Source organism: Natator depressus, chromosome 17 (assembly GCF_965152275.1).
Source record: "Natator depressus isolate rNatDep1 chromosome 17, rNatDep2.hap1, whole genome shotgun sequence".
In the NCBI taxonomy this organism is placed as follows: domain Eukaryota; kingdom Metazoa; phylum Chordata; order Testudines; family Cheloniidae; genus Natator; species Natator depressus.
Window position 1 is genome coordinate 2,808,646 of NC_134250.1, and position 24,197 is coordinate 2,832,842.

Genomic DNA, 24,197 nt, shown 5'->3' on the forward strand with positions numbered 1-24,197 from the left:
GCCTTCCCTACCCTACCTATCAGCTCTCATTCACTGTCAGGAAGCTGACTCCCACCTCTGATTGGTCCCTGATGCCAGCCTCCCTCACCCACTTGTTAAATTGTCAACAAGCACCTAAAATTGAAAGGCGGAAAATTTCAAACTGACAAGAGTCGATATTTTTTTGTATATAATGTGTGCACAGATAGCCTTTCAAACATGTTGCCACAGGATATCATGAAGACCTAGAGCAGGGATCTGCAACCTTTGGCACGCGGCCTGTCAGGGAAATCTGCTGGCGGGCTGGGACGGTTTGTTTACCTGCAGCGTCTTCAGGTTTGGCCGATCACAGCTCCCACTGGCCGTGGTTCGCTGTTCCAGGACAATGGGGGTTGTGGGAAGCAACGGCCAGCACATCCCAGAAAAAGTTTATTTTCTGTTTGGTGTCCTAGACTCTGACTTCAAACATTAGACCTAGTTTAGGCCAGATTTGATCATTCAGAACATCCATAATTGAATAATGAAATATATGACCTTTCTATCTTTTATAGATAAAAAACATTCAACTTTTCTTGAGAAATGGTTTGCGAACTGAAACCTGCCCTTGGAGTTAGATGTGTAATGGGATATGCAAAAACATGCATAATCTAGGATTGAGATATTGGTTAATTTGTCAAGCAAAGAATCCATCAAGCGTAGCATTAATCCCATTCCCAGGAAAATGTTCTCACAATAGTGCCTCAGGTGTTGCTCAGAGGTTGTTGGCATCTTCCCAATCATTCCAGTTCCCTGATTGTAATCCTATTTTAATACATGGTGCAGCGTATTTTGCAACAACACTTACGTCATGAGTGCAACCAACTCTATTCTCTCCATTTGCCGAACGTCAGTGTTAAGAAGTAAAGCCCCTGAGTAAAGCCACGAATATACTTAGCACAACATCCCCCTTCCACCAAACCTTCTCTTATTTCCGCCCCCCCCCCGCCATTTGTTAAGCCATTACAGTGCGTCATTGTTGCTCCAGGAAGATTCAGAACTCATGCAGCATCTGGTTTCCACTGTGAGATGTATAGATAGCCAATATGCCTTGAATATATTGTTAATAACTAGAGTTGCTGTTGGCCCTTACAGCAGGAAAGCTGTTGCTCTATTCCACTGTCAAGGATACAAAACAAGATTACAAGCAGGGTGACCAGACAGCAACTGTGAAAAAACGAGACAGGGGATGGGGGGTAATAGGAGCCTATATAAGAAAAAGACCCCAAAATCGGGACTGTCCCTATAAAAATCGGGACATCTGGTCACCCTAATTACAGGTAGTACCTCTGTTTGCTCAGAATGGCACACCAGCAATCCACATGTTAAACCATGAGACACAATGTCTGGGGAATACCACATAAGTGAAGCTGGATGCTCCATTCCCCCAGAATTGGAAGGGAGAAGTTTAACCAAAGCCTTCAAGCTATGGTTAATCACACAACTTAATATATGGATAGAACTTCCACTCTCTCTCTCTCTGGCTACAGGGAACCCCTCTAGGGGCTGGTGGACAAGAGTGACACCTGGTTTTCCTATGCAGAGTGGCAACTGTGTCCTGGAGAAGTTTCACAGGGCAGTACAGGAACTAAGTTAAAACAGTTAAGAATGCTTACTAGGTGACCTACAAAAAGAGAGAAATTATATGGATTAAACTTCCTGATAGCTCAAGAAATCCAAACCATCTAGCTTTCACCCCAAATCTGTCTTATTCCTTCAATAGGCAGGGCTGCACAGAGGTTTTGGGGGGCCTGGAGGAGAAGCAGGGCTGGAGAGCAAGCCCACCTGACGCTCACCCTACAGTGGCAACTCCTGTCCCACAGGGCTGGGCCTGACTCTCTGCTCCGGGTGTTGTGACCTGGCGCCTGAGGTTGCACCACTCAGGTTTGGCCTGGCTGGCCTGGGGGACCCTGTCACTATGTCTCTTGTTGGGTGTAAATCCTGAAGGATGTGAGGTACAAGTATTACATCTAATCAAAGAGTATATGGACAATGTCCAGTAAAAGTAGAGGAACTATAAGGGATGTCTAAATGTTTATTGAGTCTAGAAATGACATGAATTGTGTGGCATTAGAAGGAAAATAAATGTATTGAAAGATATAAACCCTAACCAGCAAATACATTTGAAATATTAAAAGAAATTGCTTTTAAAAGGGAGGAGAGAATTCCAATAAATAATAGGAGTTAACAGAGAAAATACAATCCTTGAAATGAATAAAACATAAAAAAAAGGCTCATAGAAATATGTTCTACATTGATCCCAGCTAGTGGATATTGATGGAAGTAGCAGACAGAACAGTAATCTGAGACCAGCTGGCAAGTGTCCAGTAGTCCAGAGTGTCACCCCCACCAATAAACCTGGAGAATAGGGTATATGAACTGAGGCCACAGGAAACTCATTTCTTCCCCAAACCCCTGACCAACAAAAGTTTTACCAACAAAAGTGCTACTGTAGACATGGCCTTAGATTTCAGCTTTAAAATGTAACTGGTGCCTTGGCAAATTAATAAAACTGACCCCTGTTCATGCTTACACTCTCACCCCCACAATGAGACTCCCCAATTTTCCATGTGGTTAAACCAAGATACAAGGAAATGACTTTCCATGGTCATGGTGAGAGTCTGGCTTAGCATGATCTGATGTCATGTTCCTCCTCGCTCTCAGTACTTTTGCCTGCTAGACAACAGGGCTTCCACTGCTGAAGGTCTGGGCTCATCTTCAAGTGTTTTGGCTGGCCCTGGGCTTCTGAGATTCGGAAAATCCCACCCCTTCATTCTGGAGCTAGCTGACTCCCTTTGCCCTCTTAGATCTTGTCCTGTTTTGACAATGACCCTTTCTATGTGTTCAGGAGAGCAGGACAATGAGATAAAAGGATGCTCAAGTGTAGTGGAAGCATTCCCTATGCTTTGCCTGATTTTGTGTGATTCTGATGGCCCATAGAGCAAGAATTAGGAAATTGTCCCCAAACCTTTTTCTGCAAAGCTGCTCATGTGTGACTGCTGCTGTTCCACCTGGACAGGAGGTGTTTTTGCCTCCTATGAACTTTCATCTCCAATGAGACTTTCTTGAAAGAATTTGCTTCTTTGAAGGGGTCTGGAATGCTGTTGGTCCAAACTAATTGACTTTGCCCAATATTCATTATTGTTTCCCCTGCCTTGAAATGGGAATTAATGAAGGTTTGGATGAATGATATATGAAAGGTCTGTCTTAGTGTCAACCTGTACACACCTTTGTATCTCTTCTGAAACACTCTTTTGTAACTACCTCCAATACAGCAGGTTCTACAACAATACAAAGTGACATCAAGAATGTTCCTGTCTCCCATGAGGCCTGATGGACTGATCTTGGAGGTTATGCCATGCAGGTCAAGCAGCATCTGTGCATTTCCTTAAGCAGCCAAAACACCAGGGGAAGTATCATCTTCCAGCCTTTGGTAACATCAGACCAGCTATTTGTGAAGGCAGGAAAGCCCCACGCATTGTTGTCATACTGCTGTCTCTCTGTGGCCAGGGTCTCTATTTTCTGTTTTCTATTGGATTCTTTTATTGACAGGCAATGACTCTGCTGTAGCTGCTTAAGGTGATATGCCACTTGTCATACACAGAAATATCACTGACTTTAGTATGTACTTTGCTGTCCCTCTGGTAGGGAAGTCATTCCAGAGAGCTTGCAGTGTTGCTATAGCTGTGTGGGCCCAGTAGATTAGAGACACAAGGGGGGTGAGGTAATATCTTTTATGGGACCAACTTGTGTTGGTGAGAGAGACGAGCTTTTGAGCTACACAGAGCTCTGTGTAACTTGAAAGCTTTTCTTTCACCCCCAGAAGTTGGTCCAATAAAAGATATTCCAGAGAGTGACAGAGTCTCTGCTCATCTTACTTAGGAGCCTAGTCTGCTCTTGATGCATAGAGATTTATGTGCAGTTTAGGGAGTTACCAGAGTAAGCCGAGATAAAAATAGACACATCAAGCTGCCTTTTCCCAGCCTTGAGTGTGAGGCTGAAGTTAACCAAATGATTCCTCTTTAATTTCACCTAGATACAGTTCTAATGCTCTGCATCTTATTCAATCTTCTTAGTATTACTATGGAAAATTGGAACTGTAAACAGCAGAAAGGGCAACAATGTTTTTGTCCATATTTCACAGAGTTCACCTTTGTTCCTAGTTATAAGGTCCCTTCTGAGTTACTGTGGGCTGGTAAGGACTTTTATGATTTTACTGTGTTCACTGACAAACAGACTCTCATGGTGCTCCTTTTTTAAAGAAGAAATATTATGTCTTTGTACAAAGTAAATCTTGCAAATCTTTCCCTCTTGTCTTATTTTTATGATAAGGGAATATAAAAATATCTGGTGAAACCTTGTCACATTTCAGTGGTCCCTTCTTTGAACTGGACAGATTTCCTGTGATATTTATTACTGTAAGTGAAACATGATTCATAGAATCAGCTTGCATCTAAATGGCTCTGAATTTCTTTGAGCAAAGGCTTTCTAGGGCTACTTCAAGAGATATTTTCAAAGGGGCTGAGGCCCAGCCTTCCTTCTTGCAAATGCAGTTTGAATTTTGCATAAACTGAACCTATGCTGTGAACCTGCCAGATGGATTTGCAGGTGCAAATCAGAGTTCTTACACCTCCAACTAGCTGACTTGCTGTGACGTTATTGATGTGAACTGGGACCGTATAGATCATTCTTGCAACCAAAGTCCTGTAGTGGCACCAAATCTTGTATAAAGGGGGTCAAATAAGGTGTCTAAGACTAGGTTATGGTTGGCTGGTTATGATTATGCTATCTGTTTGCTTGTATCATTTTTGTATTTAAAGTTATAAGTATTGGCTCTATACTGTCTGTAGTTCAAACTTGTGCTATGCTTCTGGGTGACACCCCAGACAAGTTGGTCTCAGCTCTGCCTAGCCTGCTGGATGGCCCATTAAGAGCCATCAGCTATACCACTGATCCACTGAGAGAAGGGAGACACGCCTTGTGACTCAGCAAGGCATGCAAGGACCTGCCTATGAACAGAATTCTGAGGTTTTTCCATGCCTTGTGATGGGCAGCTTGTCTCTGGGACAAAGAAAGAAAGACCACATGGCAAGAGACTATAAAAAGCTGCTGCTGCAGCTCCTCCATCTTGTCTTCAATCCTGCTTCTTACCTCTGGAGGGACTTTGCTCTACACAAAGGACTGATGACCCATCCCAGCTGGGGATGTTCTCCAGAGACTTGATTTGAATCGGCAGTTTATTTTATCACTGCCACAAGCCTGAACCAAGAACTTTGCCATTGCTGTATGTCAGTGATTCCATTTAACCAATTCTAGCTCTCATCAATATCTTTTTCCTTTTATGAATAAACCTTTAGATTTTAGATTCTAAAGGATTGGCAACAGCGTGATTTGTGGGTAAGATCTGATTGGTATATTGACCTGCATCTGGGGCTTGGTCCTTCGGGATGGAGAGAACCATTTTTCTTTTACAGGGGTATTGGTTTTCATAACCATTTGTCCCCACAATGAGTGGCACTGGTGGTGATGCTGGGAAACTGGAGTGTCTGTAGGAATTGCTTGTGTGACTTGTGGTTAGCCAGTGGGGTAAAACTAAAGTCCTCTCTGTCTGGCTGGTTTGGTCTTCCTTAGAGGTGGAAAAACCCCAGCCCTGCTTTAAGCAGTTTGTCTTGAATTGGCACTCTCAGTTGGGTCCCACCAGAACCAGCATCGTTACACTTGCACACTCAATTAGGTTGTTAGAAGTGCAATTATTATTTATGTGGTTCCATAGATGGGATGCTTTGTCCTGGGCTTTGAGATCTGCCTTTTCCCAGAGAAGCACAGCTGTCATAGTGTCTCATAGATTGAAATCTGCTGTTTGATGTAGTTGGGGCTTGATCCATTAATTGCTTTGAAAATCAGGACCAAGGCCTCAAACTATGCTTACAATGGCCTGAGCCCTGGAGAAAGTCAGCGGCCACATTCTGTACTTGCTGGTCATCTGTGCTTAGCAAGGAGTCAAACAGGACGCTGGGGCTTTGCACCACTCTGCTGAATGGGGGCTGTCATAGGCGCCAACTTCTCCTGGTGCCGGTGGGTGCTCGACCCCACCGCCCCAACTCCACTCCTGCCCTGCCCCGCCCCCATGTCAACCCTTTCCCCAAAGTCCCGCCCCAACTCTGCCTCCTCCCTGCCCCTATTGGACTCCTTCCGCAAATCCCCGCCTCCTCCCCTGAGCGCAGGGCTCCTCCCCCCGCTCGTTGGGCCGCCGAACAGCTGTTTTGTGGCGCCAGGTGCTGGGAGGAGAAGCGGGGCCGGGGGCGCTCAGGGGAGGAGGCGCAGGCGCGGGGAGCCGGGGCGGGGTGGGGCGCTTGGCTGCCGGGGGGTGCAGGGCACCCCCCAGCCCCGGGGCACCCCAGGAGTCGGGGCCTGTGGGGCTGTGGGCCTGGGGGTGGAAAGTGGGGACAGCCTCCTGCTCGGGGGGCGGGGGCGCCCCACTTCCCGGCCAGGCTGCGGGCCCTGGGGCTGGGGTTGAGTCTGCGGAAGAGTCGGGAGCAGCCTCCGGCTCCCTGAAGGGCGGCTCCAGAGCGGACGGAGCCGGGCTGGTCTCGGGGAGGCCGCCGACAGGGCGGGGAGCAGCGTCTCCAGTGGCCGCGGGGGCGGCCGAGGCGGCAGACTAGGGAGCGCGGGAAGGGGGCTCCCTGGGGCGGTGACGGGGAACAAGCCCCGCGCCCAGCACCCTCACCCGGCCGGCCCCCGCGGGGGGATCGCGAGCGTGGTCCCAAACACCCGTGTCCACCTGAGGGGCCGCGCCGCGCGAGGGGCACTGCCCCTTTAAGGTTGGCCACGCCCTCTTGGTGACGTTCCCAACACCGGTTTTTTTAATACACCTGGTCTGGCCCGGCGCCTTACCCCGCCCAGGCTGCCTCATTGGTCCATCTCTCGCCCCGCCCATCCCAGTCCTCTCCTCCTCCATTGGCACGTTACCTCTCCGTTCGCTCCGCCCTTCCCAGTCTCCTCCTTCCCCATTGGTGCCTTTCCCCTTCTCTCGTCCTCTCCTCCCTCATTGGCCCCCCCCGTCCGCTGCGTGCCGGCCTCTGCCGTCCCATTGGTACTCCTCATCAGTCCCTGCCCTCCCATTCGTCATCTCCTCCGCAGTCCCTGTTTCTGCCCTTCCATTGGCCAGCTCCTCAGACGTTCTTGCCCTCCCATTGGTCACCTCCTCAGCTGTCCCCGCCCCTGCCCTCCTATTGGCCGCCGGCCCCCCGCCCGCCCGCCCCCCCCCCTCAGGTCTGTGGTGCGGGTGCGGCGGCGGCTGGGCCCTGCGTGTGGCCGCGCGTCTCTCCCCATGGCCGGGCGGCTCGTGCTGTGGCTGCTGCTCGGGCTGGGCCCGGCGGGCGGCGCCCACATCAAGAAGGCGGAGGCGGCGGCGGGCGAGGCCCCGGCCCCGGGCTACCTGCGGGCGGCCGAGCTGGGCGCGGCGCTGCGGGCGCTGGCCGAGGGGGCCCCGCCGGGCCTGGCCCGGCTCTTCAGCATCGGGCAGTCGGGGGAGGGGCGGCCGCTGTGGGTGCTGCGCCTGACGGCCGGGCTGGAGCCCGCGGGGCCGGGGGCAGGCCCGGGCGGGGCCCCGATCCCCGGCCGCCCGCAGGTCAAGCTGGTGGGGAACATGCACGGCGACGAGCCGCTGGGCCGGCCGCTGCTGCTGCGCCTGGCCCGGGAGCTGGTGTCGGGCTGGGCCCGCGGGGACGCCCGGGCCGGCCGCCTCCTCAACGCCACCGACCTCTACCTGCTGCCCAGCCTCAACCCCGACGGCTTCGAGCGGGCCCGCGAGGGCGACTGCGGCGGGGCGGCCCCGGGCGGCCGGGAGAACAGCCGCGGCCAGGACCTGAACCGCAGCTTCCCCGACCAGTTCGCGTCGGCCCCGCCCGACCTGGAGCCCGTGCCCGAGGTGCGGGCCCTGATCGCCTGGATGCAGCGCAACAAGTGAGTGGGGGGAGCCCCGGGGCGGGCTGAAGGTGCTTTGTCTGCATGTGAAATTTTGGCCTGGCTGAGGAGGGGTCTGGGCCCAAGGGGCGAGGACCTCCGGCTCACAGCCCGTGGGTCCTGCCTGGGCTTTGGGAGGGGCTGCATGGGGATAACTGTGGGGAGAGAGGTTGATGTGGGGTGGGGGCTGGAAGTAGGTAGTGGCGCTAATGGTCAAGGCATTGTAATACGTTTTCCTTACCCTGAAGTCTCCTATGATTCTGTCTGCATTGTACCAGCCCCCTCTAGCTCCCTTTGTGCTGTCGTCGGAGGCTGCTGGGACATCTAGCTACTTGGCTCTGGCTTCTTATGTGCTGCCTTGTGTAGCAGACCTCTTATGAATGGAACAGTGGGGCATTTTATTGTTTAGCTACACAAAGGCCCACGTGCACCTGGCAGAGAAACCATGTTGGTTTCTTTACAGACAACTGCACTTAAAGGACCACGAGCAATGTGTTTTTCCTGGCTAATCCAAACAGGCCAACAGTAACTTAAACTATTCATGTTGACTTCTCCTTCTTCACAGCAAGCTAAATGAGTGCTCAGTTAACAGATAAACTTATTTTCAGGATGTGCTTCGTTCACCTTAAGACCATTGATGACCTTTGCTTTTGGTCCTGTGTTGTTAACTCTCCTCGTGATTAACTGTCTGATCTTTAGCAGTATGAACCAAACGTGTTGCTTAATACCTACAGGTGCTCAAATACTGAGGTCTGGTATGAACTGTGGCAGGCAGAGTGTCCACCTTTCCTCCACCATAATAAATTTTCCCTGTATTACTTCTTGCTGTTCTTGCATAGAGAATTCTTGCTGAATGTTTCTAGGTGTAGGTCTTGATCCTGCAAATGTTTATGCATGTCAGTAGTTCTGTTGAGTGTTTGTGGGCCTAGAATAGTGTATTAGCCTTTCAGCTCCTGATTGGAGCAAAGGAAGGGAAATGCACCAGTAAGCTTATTTGTCTGGAGTAGTGCTGCCTGTGAGGGGGGATAGCTAGCTAAATTGGGTTATGAAAGTCTAGTTCTGTCTTTTCTGGGACTGTCTCATTTGCTATGAGTTTCCTGAATGAATTTGTAAAAGAAAATAATGATTAGATTTTGTAGGGTTATGTTACCTTTTTGAAGATAAATCTGAAGAGAATTACAGAATCGGTACTGTGGAACATGTAATGCCATTGCATAAGGGGTGTGGAACAGGAGTGCACAGGTTTTTGTTGCGAGTCTCTGGAAAATGAGTATGACAGCTATGTATTTGCTAATGAGAAATACATTCTGATCAGGCATGATTTGATAGACCGAAACAAATTATATACATTTTCCAAAGTCTGAGAGAGAAATTAAGGTCTGACCACTTCACCATAATAAAGGACTCTTGAAAAAACCTCTGTTACTACTCCTTGGTTATTTTGGCTAAGCTGGTCAGCAGAAACACAATAGCAACTGTGATAAGCATCAGCATGTAACATTTACATAAGGGAGCGCACGGAAACTCAAGTTTTTTTCCCTAGTTTTTGTTAAATTTTAACAGACTTCATGTGTTGGGATCAGGAGGTGCCAGTAAAGATCCAGTATTATAGCTGTAAGAGGAGTTAGTGGTCCGAGTTGTTGATTCAACCCTGTTCCTCAGGATTCTTGATTGCATTGTCCACACTTGCTTACTGGCTGAACTTTACTGTCAGCTCTGGTGTATTGATGTGCTGCAGCACAAAATGAAACTAAGCCCCAAATTTGCTCTTGCTCAAAATTATCTAGTGGGGAAAATCCTCTGGGTTTCAAACAGTAGTCGTTTAAAAATAAATTTTAAAGTGTACTTTGGCAAACCACTGCTGACAAAAAAGCTACTTTGTCAGATCTGTACAGGAAAAATACAACACATGATGCTCTCCTCTGGCTCGCGGCAGTAACGATACCCTGCTAACTTCATCACTCATACAAAAATTAGTCAGTAAACAAAACCATTTGTTTAAAAATCCCTAATGGATGTAATGTTCCCTGTCTTATTAGATGAGTCACATGATCTGATTTGCATCCTTTAGCTTGTTTTTTAAAAAAAAGCCAAGGCTTTGGTCATGTCAACTCTGCTTAATAACCCAAATACACGTAGGCTGAATGGCAAGGGAACAAACTGAAGCTTTTCTACAATATTATATCAAATGAGAACAAAAAGCTTCTTAAAAATGCAGGGGCACTTAGAGTATCAGATGTATTGAGACCTTTGCAGCTGCCTGTTACGAGGCCAGGGGTCTCAAACTCAAATGACCATGAGGGCCACATGAGGACTAGTACATTGGCCCGAGGGCTGCACCACTGCCCACCCCTTCCACCTGCTGCCCTGGCCCGCCCCCACTCCACCCCTTCCACAAGGCCCCGCCCCATCCCACCTCTTCCCACCCCTTCCCTACCCCCATTCCAACCCCTTCTACCGAAATCCCCACCCCAACTCCGCCCCCTCCCAGCCCCCCGGGAGTGCAGGGGGCTCAGGGCAGGGGGTTGGGGTGCAGGAGGGGTGCGGCAGGGGGCCCAGGGCAGGGGTGCGGGGTGCGGCAGGGGGCTCAGGGCAGGGGTGCGGGGGGGGAGGGCGGGTCCAGCCAGGCACACACCGGGGGGCAGGGCAGGCTCCCTGCCTGCCTGCTCTAGCCCTATGCTGCTCCGGGAAGTGGCCAGGACCTGGGGGAGGGGGAGGGGCACAAGGGTCTGTGTTTCAGAGTAACAGTCGTGTAGTCTGTATTCGCAAAAAGAAAGAGTACTTGTGGCACCTTAGAGACTAACCAATTTATTTGAGCATAAGCTTTCGTGAGCTACAGCTCACTTCATCGGATGCATACTGTGGAAACTGCAGAAGACGTTATATACACAGAGACCATGAAACAATACCTCCTCCCACCCCACTCTCCTGCTGGTAATAGCTTATCTAAAGGGTCTGTGTGTTATCCTGGCTGTGCCTCCAGGTATCTCCCCTGAAGCTCCCATTGGCCGGGAACGGGGAACTGCGGCCAATGGGAGCTTCAGGGGAGATACCTAGAGGAGCAGCCAGGGCAACACACAGACGCTGGGGGCGCGGGGAGCTGGCAGGCTGCAGAAAATAACCCCGCGGACCGCATGTTTGAGACCCCTGGACTAGGCTTAGGGACAAGGAGACATGGGGCCTGCTGTGCTTTTAAGCTTTCAGACTTGCCTTAGAATTTGACACTGGTATTTACCTGACCATTCCTTACTGCAACACAAACCTCTTAATCGTGCAAGTAAACCCTGGAATACATCTCAACTCAAACCTTCTTCAAAGCTTTAAAAAAAGCTGTCTGTATCTGCAGTCCATGTGGACAGCTAAATCGCAGTTGCCTGTGGTGATTTGCTTGACTCTGCATTTTTGTGTCTGGGGGGGGGGACGGGACGGGACAAGAAATGTGTTGCATCTCTTGTAACACTAGATGTTACACTCAGTTGAGTGTCTCAGTTTAAAGTGAATGGAGCCCTGAGGTTATATTGCAAAATTCTTTTGGCTTCTCAGATGCCATCCCATTCAGGTTCTGTTCAGAACCTTTTTACAGGGCTGTCTGTTGCTGAACTTTGCATGAGGAGCTGAATTTTTTTCAGTATAAGTGGACGTGCTCAAAGTTCCTATCAGAGCAAGATACACAATGGTCTAATGGCTGCTTTTTGTAAGCTGTAAAGACAGTAGCTGCCATGGTGATGCATCAATGCCTAGGCAGCTGAAGAGAGGGAAGTCTTTTCTTTCAGCATCTTGAGAATATCAATGTGCATGTTGCTTTGAAGTAATCCTGCTTTGAATGTTGCCTCATTTGCCATTCTAGCAGCAGACTGCAATCCTGAGAGTCTGAGCTGAACCTCAAAGGAAGCTGCTGGTATGACAAACCACAAGCTAGGAGTAAATAAACTCCTTTTCAGATTAACAACATTCTCTTTCCCCCACCCCATTGGTTTCTGTAAAACAAAATAGAATATTTCAAAGCAAAGTGTGCCTGTGTGAACATGACTTAGAGAAGCTGGGACACCTTAGCCCAGCAAGAGCACTTGCTAACCAAAGCCTTAAGAACATGTGAATTGCCAAGCTAGATTGGACCTGAGATCCATTTAGTTCCCTATCCTGTCTCTGACAAAGGCCACCACCAGATACTGTTGGAGCCTATCTAGTATAGGCTGAGTATGTGTCTCAGATATAGCATAGCCTTGATACAATTAGCAAAGCTCTAATAAGTCTTCTCATCATGCAGCGTTAATTGGATACAGAGCTGTTCACTTACTGTCCCAAAAAGCCATGCAGTTTGAAAGAGCTGTGACTTTCCTTCCCAGAAGTGTGGATTTCAGAATATCCTCATTGAAATTCCATGGGCCAGAAGGAGCTATATTGATCCGGGTGGCGGGTGCTGACAGTTACCTCTGCCCTAGTGTGCTCTGTCTAATAAGCGTGTGTTTTGTTGTTGTGGTTTTTTCTTTTTGAAAACCAGGTTTGTGCTCTCTGGGAACCTGCACGGGGGCTCTGTGGTTGCGAGCTATCCCTATGATGACTCTCCCATGCACAAGTCCAGAGGAATCTATAGCAAATCAGCTGATGATGAAGTGTTTAAATACCTGGCAAAAGCCTACGCTTCTAACCACCCGATAATGAAAACTGGCACCCCAAACTGCCCGGGGGAGCAATTTGAGACATTCAAGGATGGCATCACTAATGGAGCTCATTGGTATGATGTAGAAGGTGAGTTATTTCAGTATATTGCGTAGCAGGGTTCTCCAGCTCTTAGTGTGGGTCCCCTCCTCATGGTATGTGTCACCTCCCCTCTCCTTCTATTTTCATGGGCCATCTTAGCTCCCATTAGCTGTCAAAACATCTGTGGCAACTGCTGCAGTTGAAAAGTAATGGTAAGAAAGGAATATATTTTTAGCTTTTAATGCAGCTGTAAACAAAGCAAAATGGTGCCATGGGCCACGCGCAAGTGCTCGGTGGATCACAATTTGGGAACCTGGTATAGACGGTTAAAGTCTATTATGTGTTTTCAAATATGCTTAGGGTAACTGTACAGCCAGCTCCCATAATTTATAGTGGGGAACTGGGCATACAAACTCCTTGAGTTTATTTGAAAATCCCCACCTAAACTGTCTAGGGGTGGAAACCATTAATTAGTAGATCACTAGTCATTGGTCTGAACAAAGTTATTTGTATGGTCAGTGCAATTCACGGTCTGATTCTCTTTAGTCTCTTATGTTTCATTGAACGTTCTCTTCAGTGAAGTCTGGGATGTCTGATAATGGGTGGTCTTCTGCACTGGTAACTTAGAGACACTTTGGTTCTGATGTTTTAAACAGCCCGTTTCTTAACCTCAGCTTAGCTTAACTTCCCCATGCCCTCTTCTTTGGAGGGGAAATGGCATGACTCAGCCATATTGAAGAGTAACTGCTCTTATTGATGGGTACTTGTCTCCCACAAATTATCATACCAGTCCTACCAACATGTGATGGCATGTTATTCCTGAAAAGTCCCATGGGCCAGCAGAAATATTAATCATTACTACTACATCCTGAGTTTGCTCTCGTCTTAGCTCCCGGCGGAGGCTATTATGTAAACATAGACTTGCCAGATAGGGTGGGGTTTCTTATCTAGGGGAGCCAACTAGGGGGGGCGCTTTTCTTGACCTGCTGCTCACAAACCGGGTAGAATTAGTGGGGGAAGCAAAAGTGGATGGGAATCTGGGAGGCAGTGACCATGAGTTGGTTGAGTTCAGGATCCTGACGCAGGGAAGAAAGGTAAGCAGCAGGATACGGACCCTGGACTTCAGGAAAGCAGACTTCGACTCCCTCAGGGAACGGATGGGTAGGATCCCCTGGGGGACTATCATGAAGGGGAAGGGAGTCCAGGAGAGCTGGCTGTATTTCAAGGAATCCCTGTTGAGGTTACAGGGACAAACCATCCCGATGAGTCGAAAGAATAGTAAACATGGCAAGCGACCAGCTTGGCTTAATGGTGAAATCCTAGCGGATCTTAAACATAAAAAAGAAGCTTACAAGAAGTGGAAGGTTGGACATATGACCAGGGAAGAGTATAAAAATATTGCTCGGGCATGTAGGAAAGATATAAGGAGGGCCAAATCGCACCTGGAGCTGCAGCTAGCAAGAGATGTCAAGAGTAACAAGAAGGGTTTCTTCAGGTATGTTGGCAACAAGAAGAAAGCCAAGGAAAGTGTGGGCCCCTTACTGAATGAGGGAGGCAACCTAGTGACAGAGGATGTGGAAAAAGCTAATGTACTCAATGCTTTTTTTGCCTCTGTTTTCACTAACAAGGTCAGCTCCCAGACTGCTGCGCTGGGCATCACAGAATGGGGAAGAGATGGCCAGCCCTCTGTGGAGATAGAGGTGGTTAGGGACTATTTAGAAAAGCTGGACGTGCACAAGTCCATGGGGCCGGACGAGTTACATCCGAGAGTGCTGAAGGAATTGGCGGCTGTGATTGCAGAGCCCTTGGCCATTATCTTTGAAAACTCGTGGCGAACGGGGGAAGTCCCGGATGACTGGAAAAAGGCTAATGTAGTGCCAATCTTTAAAAAAGGGAAGGAGGAGGATCCTGGGAACTACAGGCCAGTCAGCCTCACCTCAGTCCCTGGAAAAATCATGGAGCAGGTCCTCAAAGAATCAATCCTGAAGCACTTACATGAGAGGAAAGTGATCAGGAACAGTCAGCATGGATTCACCAAGGGAAGGTCATGCCTGACTAATCTAATCGCCTTTTATGATGAGATTACTGGTTCTGTGGATGAAGGGAAAGCAGTGGATGTATTGTTTCTTGACTTTAGCAAAGCTTTTGACACTGTCTCCCACAGTATTCTTGTCAGCAAGTTAAGGAAGTATGGGCTAGATGAATGCACTATAAGGTGGGTAGAAAGCTGGCTAGATTGTCGGGCTCAACGGGTAGTGATAAATGGCTCCATGTCTAGTTGGCAGCCGGTGTCAAGTGGAGTGCCCCAGGGGTCGGTCCTGGGGCCGGTTTTGTTCAATATCTTCATAAATGATCTGGAGGATGGTGTGGATTGCACTCTCAGCAAATTTGCAGATGATACTAAACTGGGAGGAGTGGTAGATACGCTGGAGGGGAGGGATAGGATACAGAAGGACCTAGACAAATTGGAGGATTGGGCCAAAAGAAATCTGATGAGGTTCAATAAGGATAAGTGCAGGGTCCTGCACTTAGGATGGAAGAATCCAATGCATCGCTACAGACTAGGGACCGAATGGCTAGGCAGCAGTTCTGCGGAAAAGGACCTAGGGGTGACAGTGGACGAGAAGCTGGATATGAGTCAACAGTGTGCCCTTGTTGCCAAGAAGGCCAATGGCATTTTGGGATGTATAAGTAGGGGCATAGCGAGCAGATCGAGGAACGTGATCGTTCCCCTCTATTCAACACTGGTGAGGCCTCATCTGGAGTACTGTGTCCAGTTTTGGGCCCCACACTACAAGAAGGATGTGGATAAATTGGAGAGAGTCCAGCGAAGGGCAACAAAAATGATTAGGGGTCTAGAGCACATGACTTATGAGGAGAGGCTGAGGGAGCTGGGATTGTTTAGTCTGCAGAAGAGAAGAATGAGGGGGGATTTGATAGCTGCTTTCAACTACCTGAAAGGGGGTTCCAAAGAGGATGGCTCTAGACTGTTCTCAATGGTAGCAGATGACAGAACGAGGAGTAATGGTCTCAAGTTGCAGTGGGGGAGGTTTAGATTGGATATTAGGAAAAACTTTTTCACTAAGAGGGTGGTGAAACACTGGAATGCGTTACCTAGGGAGGTGGTAGAATCTCCTTCCTTAGAGGTTTTTAAGGTCAGGCTTGACAAAGCCCTGGCTGGGATGATTTAACTGGGAATTGGTCCTGCTTCGAGCAGGGGGTTGGACTAGATGACCTTCTGGGGTCCCTTCCAACCCTGATATTCTATGATTCTATGATCATAGAGGACAAAATAGAAATGTGGCACGAGTGTAGCACAGTTCTGTAACCAGCTACACTCCAGTCTTTCCCCACTCTGAAGCTGAGGGGGCTATGGAGTGAGCTGTAAGTAAGTGGCAGAATTAGAAAGTCCTAGTGAGCTTGACATTTTATTGAGCAGTAATTCCTAAAAGATGTTTATCTGAAGTCTGGGTTTAGGAGCTGAATGACTCGTGTGTAAACCTCATGTTCACACTTCTTGGAACAGAATTCAAATACTGGCCTGTAGCACCCATATGCTTGTAGAGGGGAAAAAAGGTCTAGATCTATTTCCCCATTATAGCTGATTCATTGCTGGGGATTTCACTGTCCAAATAGTTTTTTATAGTGTTTCCTTAATAGCTGCTTCCTGCTCCTGTCCGCTGAGCACACCTAAGTGGGACAGGCTGTATGTTTCCTGGCTCAACAAGGTTCATTGTGTTTGTACAGGGAATCAGAACAAGAGAAGGATCGCGGAAGGAACCTCATGACTCTGCTTTAGATAGAACCAGGATATCCTGGCGCTATCTTACTCTGGTGGCAGTTGTATAAACCATCTAAGCCAGTCAGCTTGTATGTTGCAGCAGGAATGTTTTCAGACCTTGCCATGAACAAATTGATCCATAGCTAAACATTTTGTGTATCTGAAATAAGTTTGCTGTGGAGGAACATCTACCGTTGGTGTTCTCTACCTCCGTGTCCTCCTAATCCTGAGGTTTGGTGGCAGTAGTGGGTAAGCACTTGCAGACGCCTTGTAACTTCGAAGTCTGACCCTGGCTCTCTGGTGTACAACTAGCCAAGCGCTTATAAATCCTGGCGTTTGCATGTTCTTGATGGCTTCTGCATCAGTATCCTGGGCCTTTTAAGTAACTGCTGCCTCAGACCTTGGCTGAAGAGGTTTGTATACGTGTGGCCTCACTGAGGCAGTGACAGAAGGAAGGCATGAGCGTCAGTGGGGTTTGAAATCTGTCCAGTACAGAGAATTCTAGAGGCTTCCAGCTTCACTGTGAAAACAAGCCCCTCAGCAATGGGGAACCGTAAACTCCAGTTCAGGTATTCTCCAGCCCTGCAGACTTGCTTTTACATGACTTAGAGGCAGTGACTGTGGGGGAAATTAAACAAAATAGAATTCACAGCACACACAAGAAGGCTTGGCTAGTGACTTATAAACATTGTGTTCGCACCAACCCCTAGAGTGAAGGACAGGTGAGACTTGGCAATCCAGGAGCCTTTAAATGCACATGTGCTATTTGTCTCATTGTTTGAGTACTAGTAATTGCTATTTAAAGGCGTCATGCACACGTGGTGCTTTTGCAACCAATAAAGTCAGTCCCTGCCCTGATATTATAACTGAGACGTGACCCAAAGAGGCTGAGAGATGGGAAGGGAATATGGGAGCTTGAGGCTTCCAGCAAGGACTCATTGTGATGGTGTACAGTTGGTGGGTTCCTTCTGGTTTTTAATGCATTAACCTTTATGGGTGGTGTCGGATGAAGGGCAGGCAGAGGGGAGGGAAGCCAACTGTGTGCAGCATTTACTGAAGTTGCCCAGAATACAAATATTAAAGGTCATCTGACTCTTCAGCTCTGTGCCCGGGATCTCCGAGGCTTATACTGGGCTCTGGAGCTACTTGTTAATGTGTTCAGAGTTTAGAAGTGCTATGAAATGAAGACACTCGGATTCTGGTACCCCTTGGGGAGGATTATGGGTAAATTTTCCAAAGTGGGCCTTATTCTAATCTCCGCTAATGTGCAGTACCTGCAGCAGGACTGCTAAAGGTTTGTGGCCATGTGTATGCTACAACCTGCAGATTAAAATGTGCCAGGGAAGAGGCCAAGTTTTAAATGACTCAAAGCCATGTGGGAGGCAAGGGGAGGAAGGGACATAATTTTTCAACAGGCACATTTTTTCCTGCTCTATCTTACTTTGTGTAATCAAACATGCCGGAAGGTAGACTGCTGTGGGATTCATTGCCCTGGACTTGGAGTCACTGGTCAAAGCTTGGGCTGTGGCCAGATCCTGTTGGCCCTCATTTCTGAGTTTGCAAACAAGTGTGTGTGTGTGTGTGTGTGTGTGGTGTTGAACTAAGGTGGCATGTGCAGGGCCACAGGAGTAATCCTGAAGGTCAAATATCCATAGCAAATGTAGTCCTCCGAGCCACTGCTGAACTTTGCTTCTGCTCTCCAACTCTTTAGATTAGCACAGCTCAGACTTGGAGACCTGTTGAGACTATCTCTGTTCCATGCTCAGGTACTCTTCTGTTTTTTAACTCCCCTGCACACAGCATAGTTCTTCTTAATCTCAGCTGGGTGGCTGGTGGGTCAGTGGAATTGTCACATGGAGCATTCTGTAGCTCAGTGTTGGGCTGGGAGCACTGCGGAGTTGGTGTACTGTTACTGGAGATGGGATCCCTTGGCGTCTCTCGGGTTTAAAAAGGGAAATGACGTAATAGTCCTTTTGGAAATTCTTATATTTGAGATGTGCATGCTTGCTGTGTTAAAGTAATAATATAGAGTCTGACTCATGAGGAGCCATGTTAATTGAGTGGATTCACATGCATGTGTTTCACTCTGTAGATGTTTTTGGTGACACTTATCTTTCCATCTACAGCATGGAGTAGAGTCGAAGAATTATTTCTCATGTCTGGCTTACAACGCTCCTGCTAGTATATCCCAGAATGATGTTCACTTCTCTCTTTTTTGGGGGCAACAGTGTTGCTCTGACTCATTTAGCTTGTGGTCCACTATGACCCCCAGATCCCTTTCCGCAGTACTCCTTCTTAGGCAGTCATTTCCCATTTTGTATGTGTGCCACTGATTGTTCCTTCCTAAGTGGAATACTTTGCATTTGTCCTTATTGAATTTCATTCTGTTTACTTCAGACCCCTTCTCTCGTTTGTCCAGATCGTTTTGAATTATAATCCTATCCTCCAACGCACTTGCAACCCCTCCCATCTTGGTATCGTCTGCAAACTTTATAAGTGTACTCTATGCCATTATCTAAATAATTGATGAAGATATTGGCCAGAACTGGACCCAGAACTGATCCCTGCGGGACCCCACTCATTATGCCCTTCCAGCATGACTGATAACTACTCGCTGGGAAACAGTTTTCCAGCCAGTTATGCAGCCACCTAATAGGAGCTCCATCTAGGGTGCATTTCCTTTGTTTATTTATGAGAAGGTCATGTGAAACTGTATCAAAAGCCTTACTAAAGTCAAGATATACCTTGTCTACCACTCCCCCCCCTTGGTTTGGCAGGATTTGTTCTTGACAAATCTGTGTTGACTGTTACTTATCACCTCTGTATCTTCTAGGTGTTTTGCAAATTGATTGCTTGATTATTTGCTTCTTTATCTCTCTGGTTACTGAAGTTAAGCTGAGGATGTGATGTGGTCCCCATCCCTTTACCCAAGATCGAGAGGCAAGTTCAGCCTTCAAAGCCTCTTTCACCTCCTGAAGTCCCTTCATCTAAGGGAATATGCTCTTGCGCAGTGTGAGGTTCTGTAGCTAATGCCTAGCAGCTGGAATTCTCTCTCCCCGCCCGCCCGTTTTGATTGCTGACTAATCGACCAAAACATTCCTCTGCCTGTTTGGTGTTGCTGCCAACAGCGCTCAGCCTGAGGTGGGAGTGAGCAATTGGTTCTCTGATCAGAAGGAAGTGACTTGCATCTCTGTTTAATCACCTCTTTATCTTATTCTGTGCCATGTGTACCCTGCAAAGCAAAAGGGACAGTTTGTTCTTCATGGGAAGAGGACATACTCATTATGGCATCCTTAGGGGCATATGGTACAGCTTCTTAGGCTAAATATATTGGCCCAGCAAGCTTTCCAGTGACTTTAGATTTTGCTAAAGAGGCTGGACTGAAGGGTTTTCCTCCTTGCAGACAGAATACGTTGATGGTATTCATAATACTAGTAGGCTAGTCCATGGCTCAATTCCCACAGCCACCCACCTGTTGTGTAGTTTGGCAGGGGATGGGAATAAGAGCACAGTGGCATGTGTGCACGGATTTTGGAAGGAGGGGGGTTGAGTTCTGCATTGCTTGTGCTTATCCCCTTATCACAGCAGGTCCGCTGGTGGGATTCTTGCCTGAGCTGGAGGCCGGGACACTTAAGGAGATGAGCACTCAACAGGTCTCTTCTCTGGGCCAAGGCTAGCCAGAACCTGCTCTCTCCTGGGTCTCGTCCTATCATTTGGGTACTGAGGAGCTATTAACTCACATGAAGTGCTTTGAGTGCCACTCTCATCCTGGGGCGGTGCTGGTGGCTGCTGGGTGCCAGGCCTGGCAGGGGGGGTCAGCTCTCCTGCTGCTGACACAACCAGGGAAACGTGAGTGTGTGTGTGGGGGGGGCGGCGGACCGCTGGTCCAGCTCCTCAGAGACAGCCCTGCAGCAACTTCTCAGACCACAACTAAGTGCTTCCAGTTCCTCTAGCAAGAGCAAGGAGCACTGGTTCATTTTCCTGTTTGCACCCCACTGTGGTGCAAAGGGGAGGTGCCCCTGCTCAGCTGCGACTCCTGACATGCAATTGACACAGTAAGGAATGGAGTTCTCAGAAACTACCCTTAAAACCCTTCTTCCCTAGCCCCTGCACTCCCTCCCTGTGTCCCTAGCCCCCTCGACCACCCATACCCTCTGGGCTCTTACTTCCACAGCTGCATCCACAGCCAGCCCTGCCCACCTGCTGCTACAGTCCTAGTGATGGAGAGAGAATGGATTTCGTGGTGGTGTTTGGGTTCTGCCCGTGTTTTCGTTAACACGGATTTCATAGAGCCCTAATTATCCCAAAACAGATTAAACCAGCTCCACAGAATGAAAGTACGTTCTGTCTTAATTTCTGACACTTGTTGCTTTGTTCTTTGTGCTCTGCTGTGTGGTGTCGTCTGACACCCCTAGTCACAGATGTCTTTTAAATGCTGGGCGAAGCAGTGCTCGGGCTCTCTGCAAACCTCTGAATCCTTTGTGGAGCTGTGTGTTTTTCTGCATGTGATTCTCAGTTCCCTACACTGCAGATGTAACATGTCTGCTTTGGTAAAGGGCTGTGTGAATGTGTAGCTAACACAATTAAAATTCCATAGCATGCAGTGGACTGCTTTGTGAGTCAGTTTTGCAAGAAGTGAGGTGTTTGAGACCTACTTTAGTCTGCCGCTCTATTTTGGCTGAGCATTTGTCTCAAACGCCCATGAATGGCAGGTGAAGCAGTGGGTACGCTTTTTATGTCTTGATGTCTCAAATTCATAACTTCCTGCTATGAACAGATGGTTAACAACTGGCCAGGCATTGTTTTACTCCACATGGCATTTGCTCAAGGAAGCAGACTGCTGTGGGTTGCTTCTGAGACTGAAGGTAGATGATCAACGCTGACTTTCTTTACTTTTTTTTTCCTTCTTCTAAGAGCTGATGTCTGAGTCGCTCTTAAAAAACAAACAGCCGAGCCCTTCGAGGAAGATCTGTATAATTCTTCAAGGTCTGTCTGCCTGGCTGGAGAAGCACCGCGCCCTTCACTTGTTTCTCTTTAGTTTCAGGCTTGGGTTCTCATGCACTAGCACAGGGCTGCTGTAGTTCTGTTAATGCTGCGGCAGAATGCTAACTCGTCACGCTTCCATTTGCTTCAATAAGAGACTCCTGGAAATGTTTCCATGTTGGTCTCCTCTTGTGAAAGCTTTTATTAACCATCTGAATTTTGGGTCATCTTTTATCTGACAATGGTCCTTTTAAAAAAATGCCTTCAAGGCATGTAACTTCTTTCCGCTCATCTTATCCTGCTGTAAGAGCTCATCTCGGTGTTGAGGATTAATTAGCACGGTGTCTCTGCTCTTGGCTCTATAACAGCTAGACTAGCTAATGTTTTGTTATATACTAAGTAGAGTTAAGTGCTCCACTCAGTGGTTTGGTCTGTCGGGGTGGCTTTGAAACCTGTTTCATGGACTTGTCTGGCTGTTTTGTAACATGCTGGTTACTGTTGAAACCTCTCGAGTGCTCAGAGCTGTACCAGTGAGGCGTGACCCTGAAATGCGGAAGGGCTAGGATCTGTGTGGAACTGCTACAGTGCTTCGTTCTGTCCATATTGTTCAGGATGGAGAGATGAGTTGACTCTCACTGAAGTGTGGCCATAGGAACTTTCAAATATCCCCCCAACAGAAGGGACAGAGGTGCTTATTGGAACTAGGCAGCCTTTCAGACTCTTATCTGAGTGCCTGCGGCTGCCATTGCAAGGCAGGTGGAAGGTTACAGAGCAAAGGAAAGTTGAGCTGCCTCTAAATCATCTTAAGATCTTAAAAAAAACTCAAGCCCATGCCCTTCTTCACTTTTCCAAATCCTCAGGGAGGTTTGGGTGACTTAGCTCTTAGCTAGTAAGCTGTCCCCAAATCCTGCTGGGTATTAAAGAAAGCAGCCTCAATTCCATTACATTTAGTGGGGTAGCGCAATTCTTTGGGCTGGGAGGCTACTAGCATCTAGCGATGACTTGGGTCTGCAGTGGGGCTAATACTGTCACAGCTGACACCCCCCCCCCCCCAATCAGAGTGAAAGTTAGTCTGCCTGTTGCTGTAACTGCTCACCAGTGACTGAAGTGAGGGGTGACTGTGGCTTTGAGAAGGGTGGGAGGAGTGGGAATGGATTAAATGGCAACCTCAGATCAAGGGTACGGGTGAGAAGCACATGGCACTTCGGGCAGCTCCTGGCTTTGGTAGCGCTGGGGGATGATTCTGCACCCAGCAGCAGAACATGGTGGGGGTGGCAGTTCTGAAAGCTGCATCAGCGTTTGTTGTTATACCCAAAACCATTTTGAAAGCTGTTCTCCTGACCTGATACAGAAATAGGGAGCAAGGCAGACCTGCATTCAGCCCTGCGAGCCTCCTCCGCAGGTACTTCATAGCTCCATGAGATGCTATTTGTTTGCAAGAGGGCTTCAAGGTGGGAGGTACCTCCTGAGTCTGGCGTTTCACCAGCATTCTTCTTTGTGACCAATCTCCTCTCCTTCCCCAGGGGGCATGCAGGATTACAACTATGTTTGGGCTGACTGCTTTGAGATCACTTTGGAGCTGTCCTGCTGCAAGTACCCAATGGCGTCCCAGCTTCAACAGGAATGGGAGTATAACCGGGAATCTCTCCTCACCTTCATTGAGAAGGTAAAACGTGCTCTGTCTTCTCAGGAGGTCAAACAGGGGCTTGTGCACCAGAGGTACAAGGCCTAGGTGCACCTGACTGGCAGATCAAACCCCAGAGTACGGGGTATGGAGTGTTTCTGTGGCCCTATGGCTAATAGCCTAGGTTGCCATGTGGCAGCTATGAATTAACAGAAGTCACCAGCTATAAGGCAGCTTTGCTTCTCTGTGGTCCTGCTGCAGTGCCGTATCGCTGCTGTACACAGCAGGGCCTATGTAGGCAGGGTTGCAAATGTTGACCGTTTTTGGTCCCTCTCCATGGGGAAAGCAGGCCTGCCATGGGGAGCCCAAGGGATTTCTGAGTGGTAGCGTCTGTTTCGTTTCATCCTGGGATTTTTCTAGTGCAGTGGTCCAGCCAAACTTCCCTCTGAATTACAGGCTGGTTGGGCACTTCTGCCCAGCTAACTCTGTTCTAAACTTATCAGCATTGGTGGTGATGGGGGAAGGATCCATCTGTACCTGGAGTGATTTGCCTTGATCAGTTCCGGTTTGATTTGTTTCCCCAGGTCCACATGGGAGTAAAAGGGTTTGTCAGGGACTCGGTCACTGGGTCTGGCCTGGCAAATGCGACCATTGCTGTTGCTGGCATCGATCATAACATCACGGCAGGCAGATTCGGCGACTACCACAGACTGCTCGTGCCTGGAACCTATAACATCACAGCAGCTGTCGTAGGGTAACGTCTCTGAAGCAGACAGGGTCCTGTACTGCTACACATGCTCATTTTCATGGTCTGTTCATGCTTACGGGGTTTGGCTAGAAGCTGCTACTGTTGATTCCTTCCTGTGATGGTGCCAGGCTGCAGCTCCATGTGTTGACTTGTTCTGCATTTCACACTGAACACTCTCTTGCCCCTGGAGAGCCACCATTTGGGGTGGCACAGTGTGGGTGGGAGGGAGGCAGCATTAAAGCCTATAAAGATAGCATTACCTGATGGGTTATAGCCCCTTCTCTTAGCTTGCTGCCAAGGCAGTCCCAGAGGGGCCCTTCTTGAGAAGAGTGCTGTAGGCAGGAGCTCGGCCTCTCGTGACTTTCTGGCAGGGCTGTCGT

General features: G+C 48.5%; 1 protein-coding gene across 1 annotated transcript in view; it reads left to right on the forward strand.

The window, feature by feature from the left end:
• The first annotated feature begins 7,345 nt into the window (after window positions 1-7,345).
• CPD (carboxypeptidase D) overlaps window positions 7,346-24,197 on the forward strand; it is a 37,871-nt gene continuing 21,019 nt past the window's right edge. The window contains exons 1-4 of the mRNA XM_074974835.1: window positions 7,346-7,980; window positions 12,482-12,729; window positions 22,969-23,111; window positions 23,654-23,823. Of these exons, the coding sequence (XP_074830936.1) occupies window positions 7,346-7,980; window positions 12,482-12,729; window positions 22,969-23,111; window positions 23,654-23,823 (1,196 nt within the window). The remainder of the gene's footprint in view (window positions 7,981-12,481; window positions 12,730-22,968; window positions 23,112-23,653; window positions 23,824-24,197) is intronic.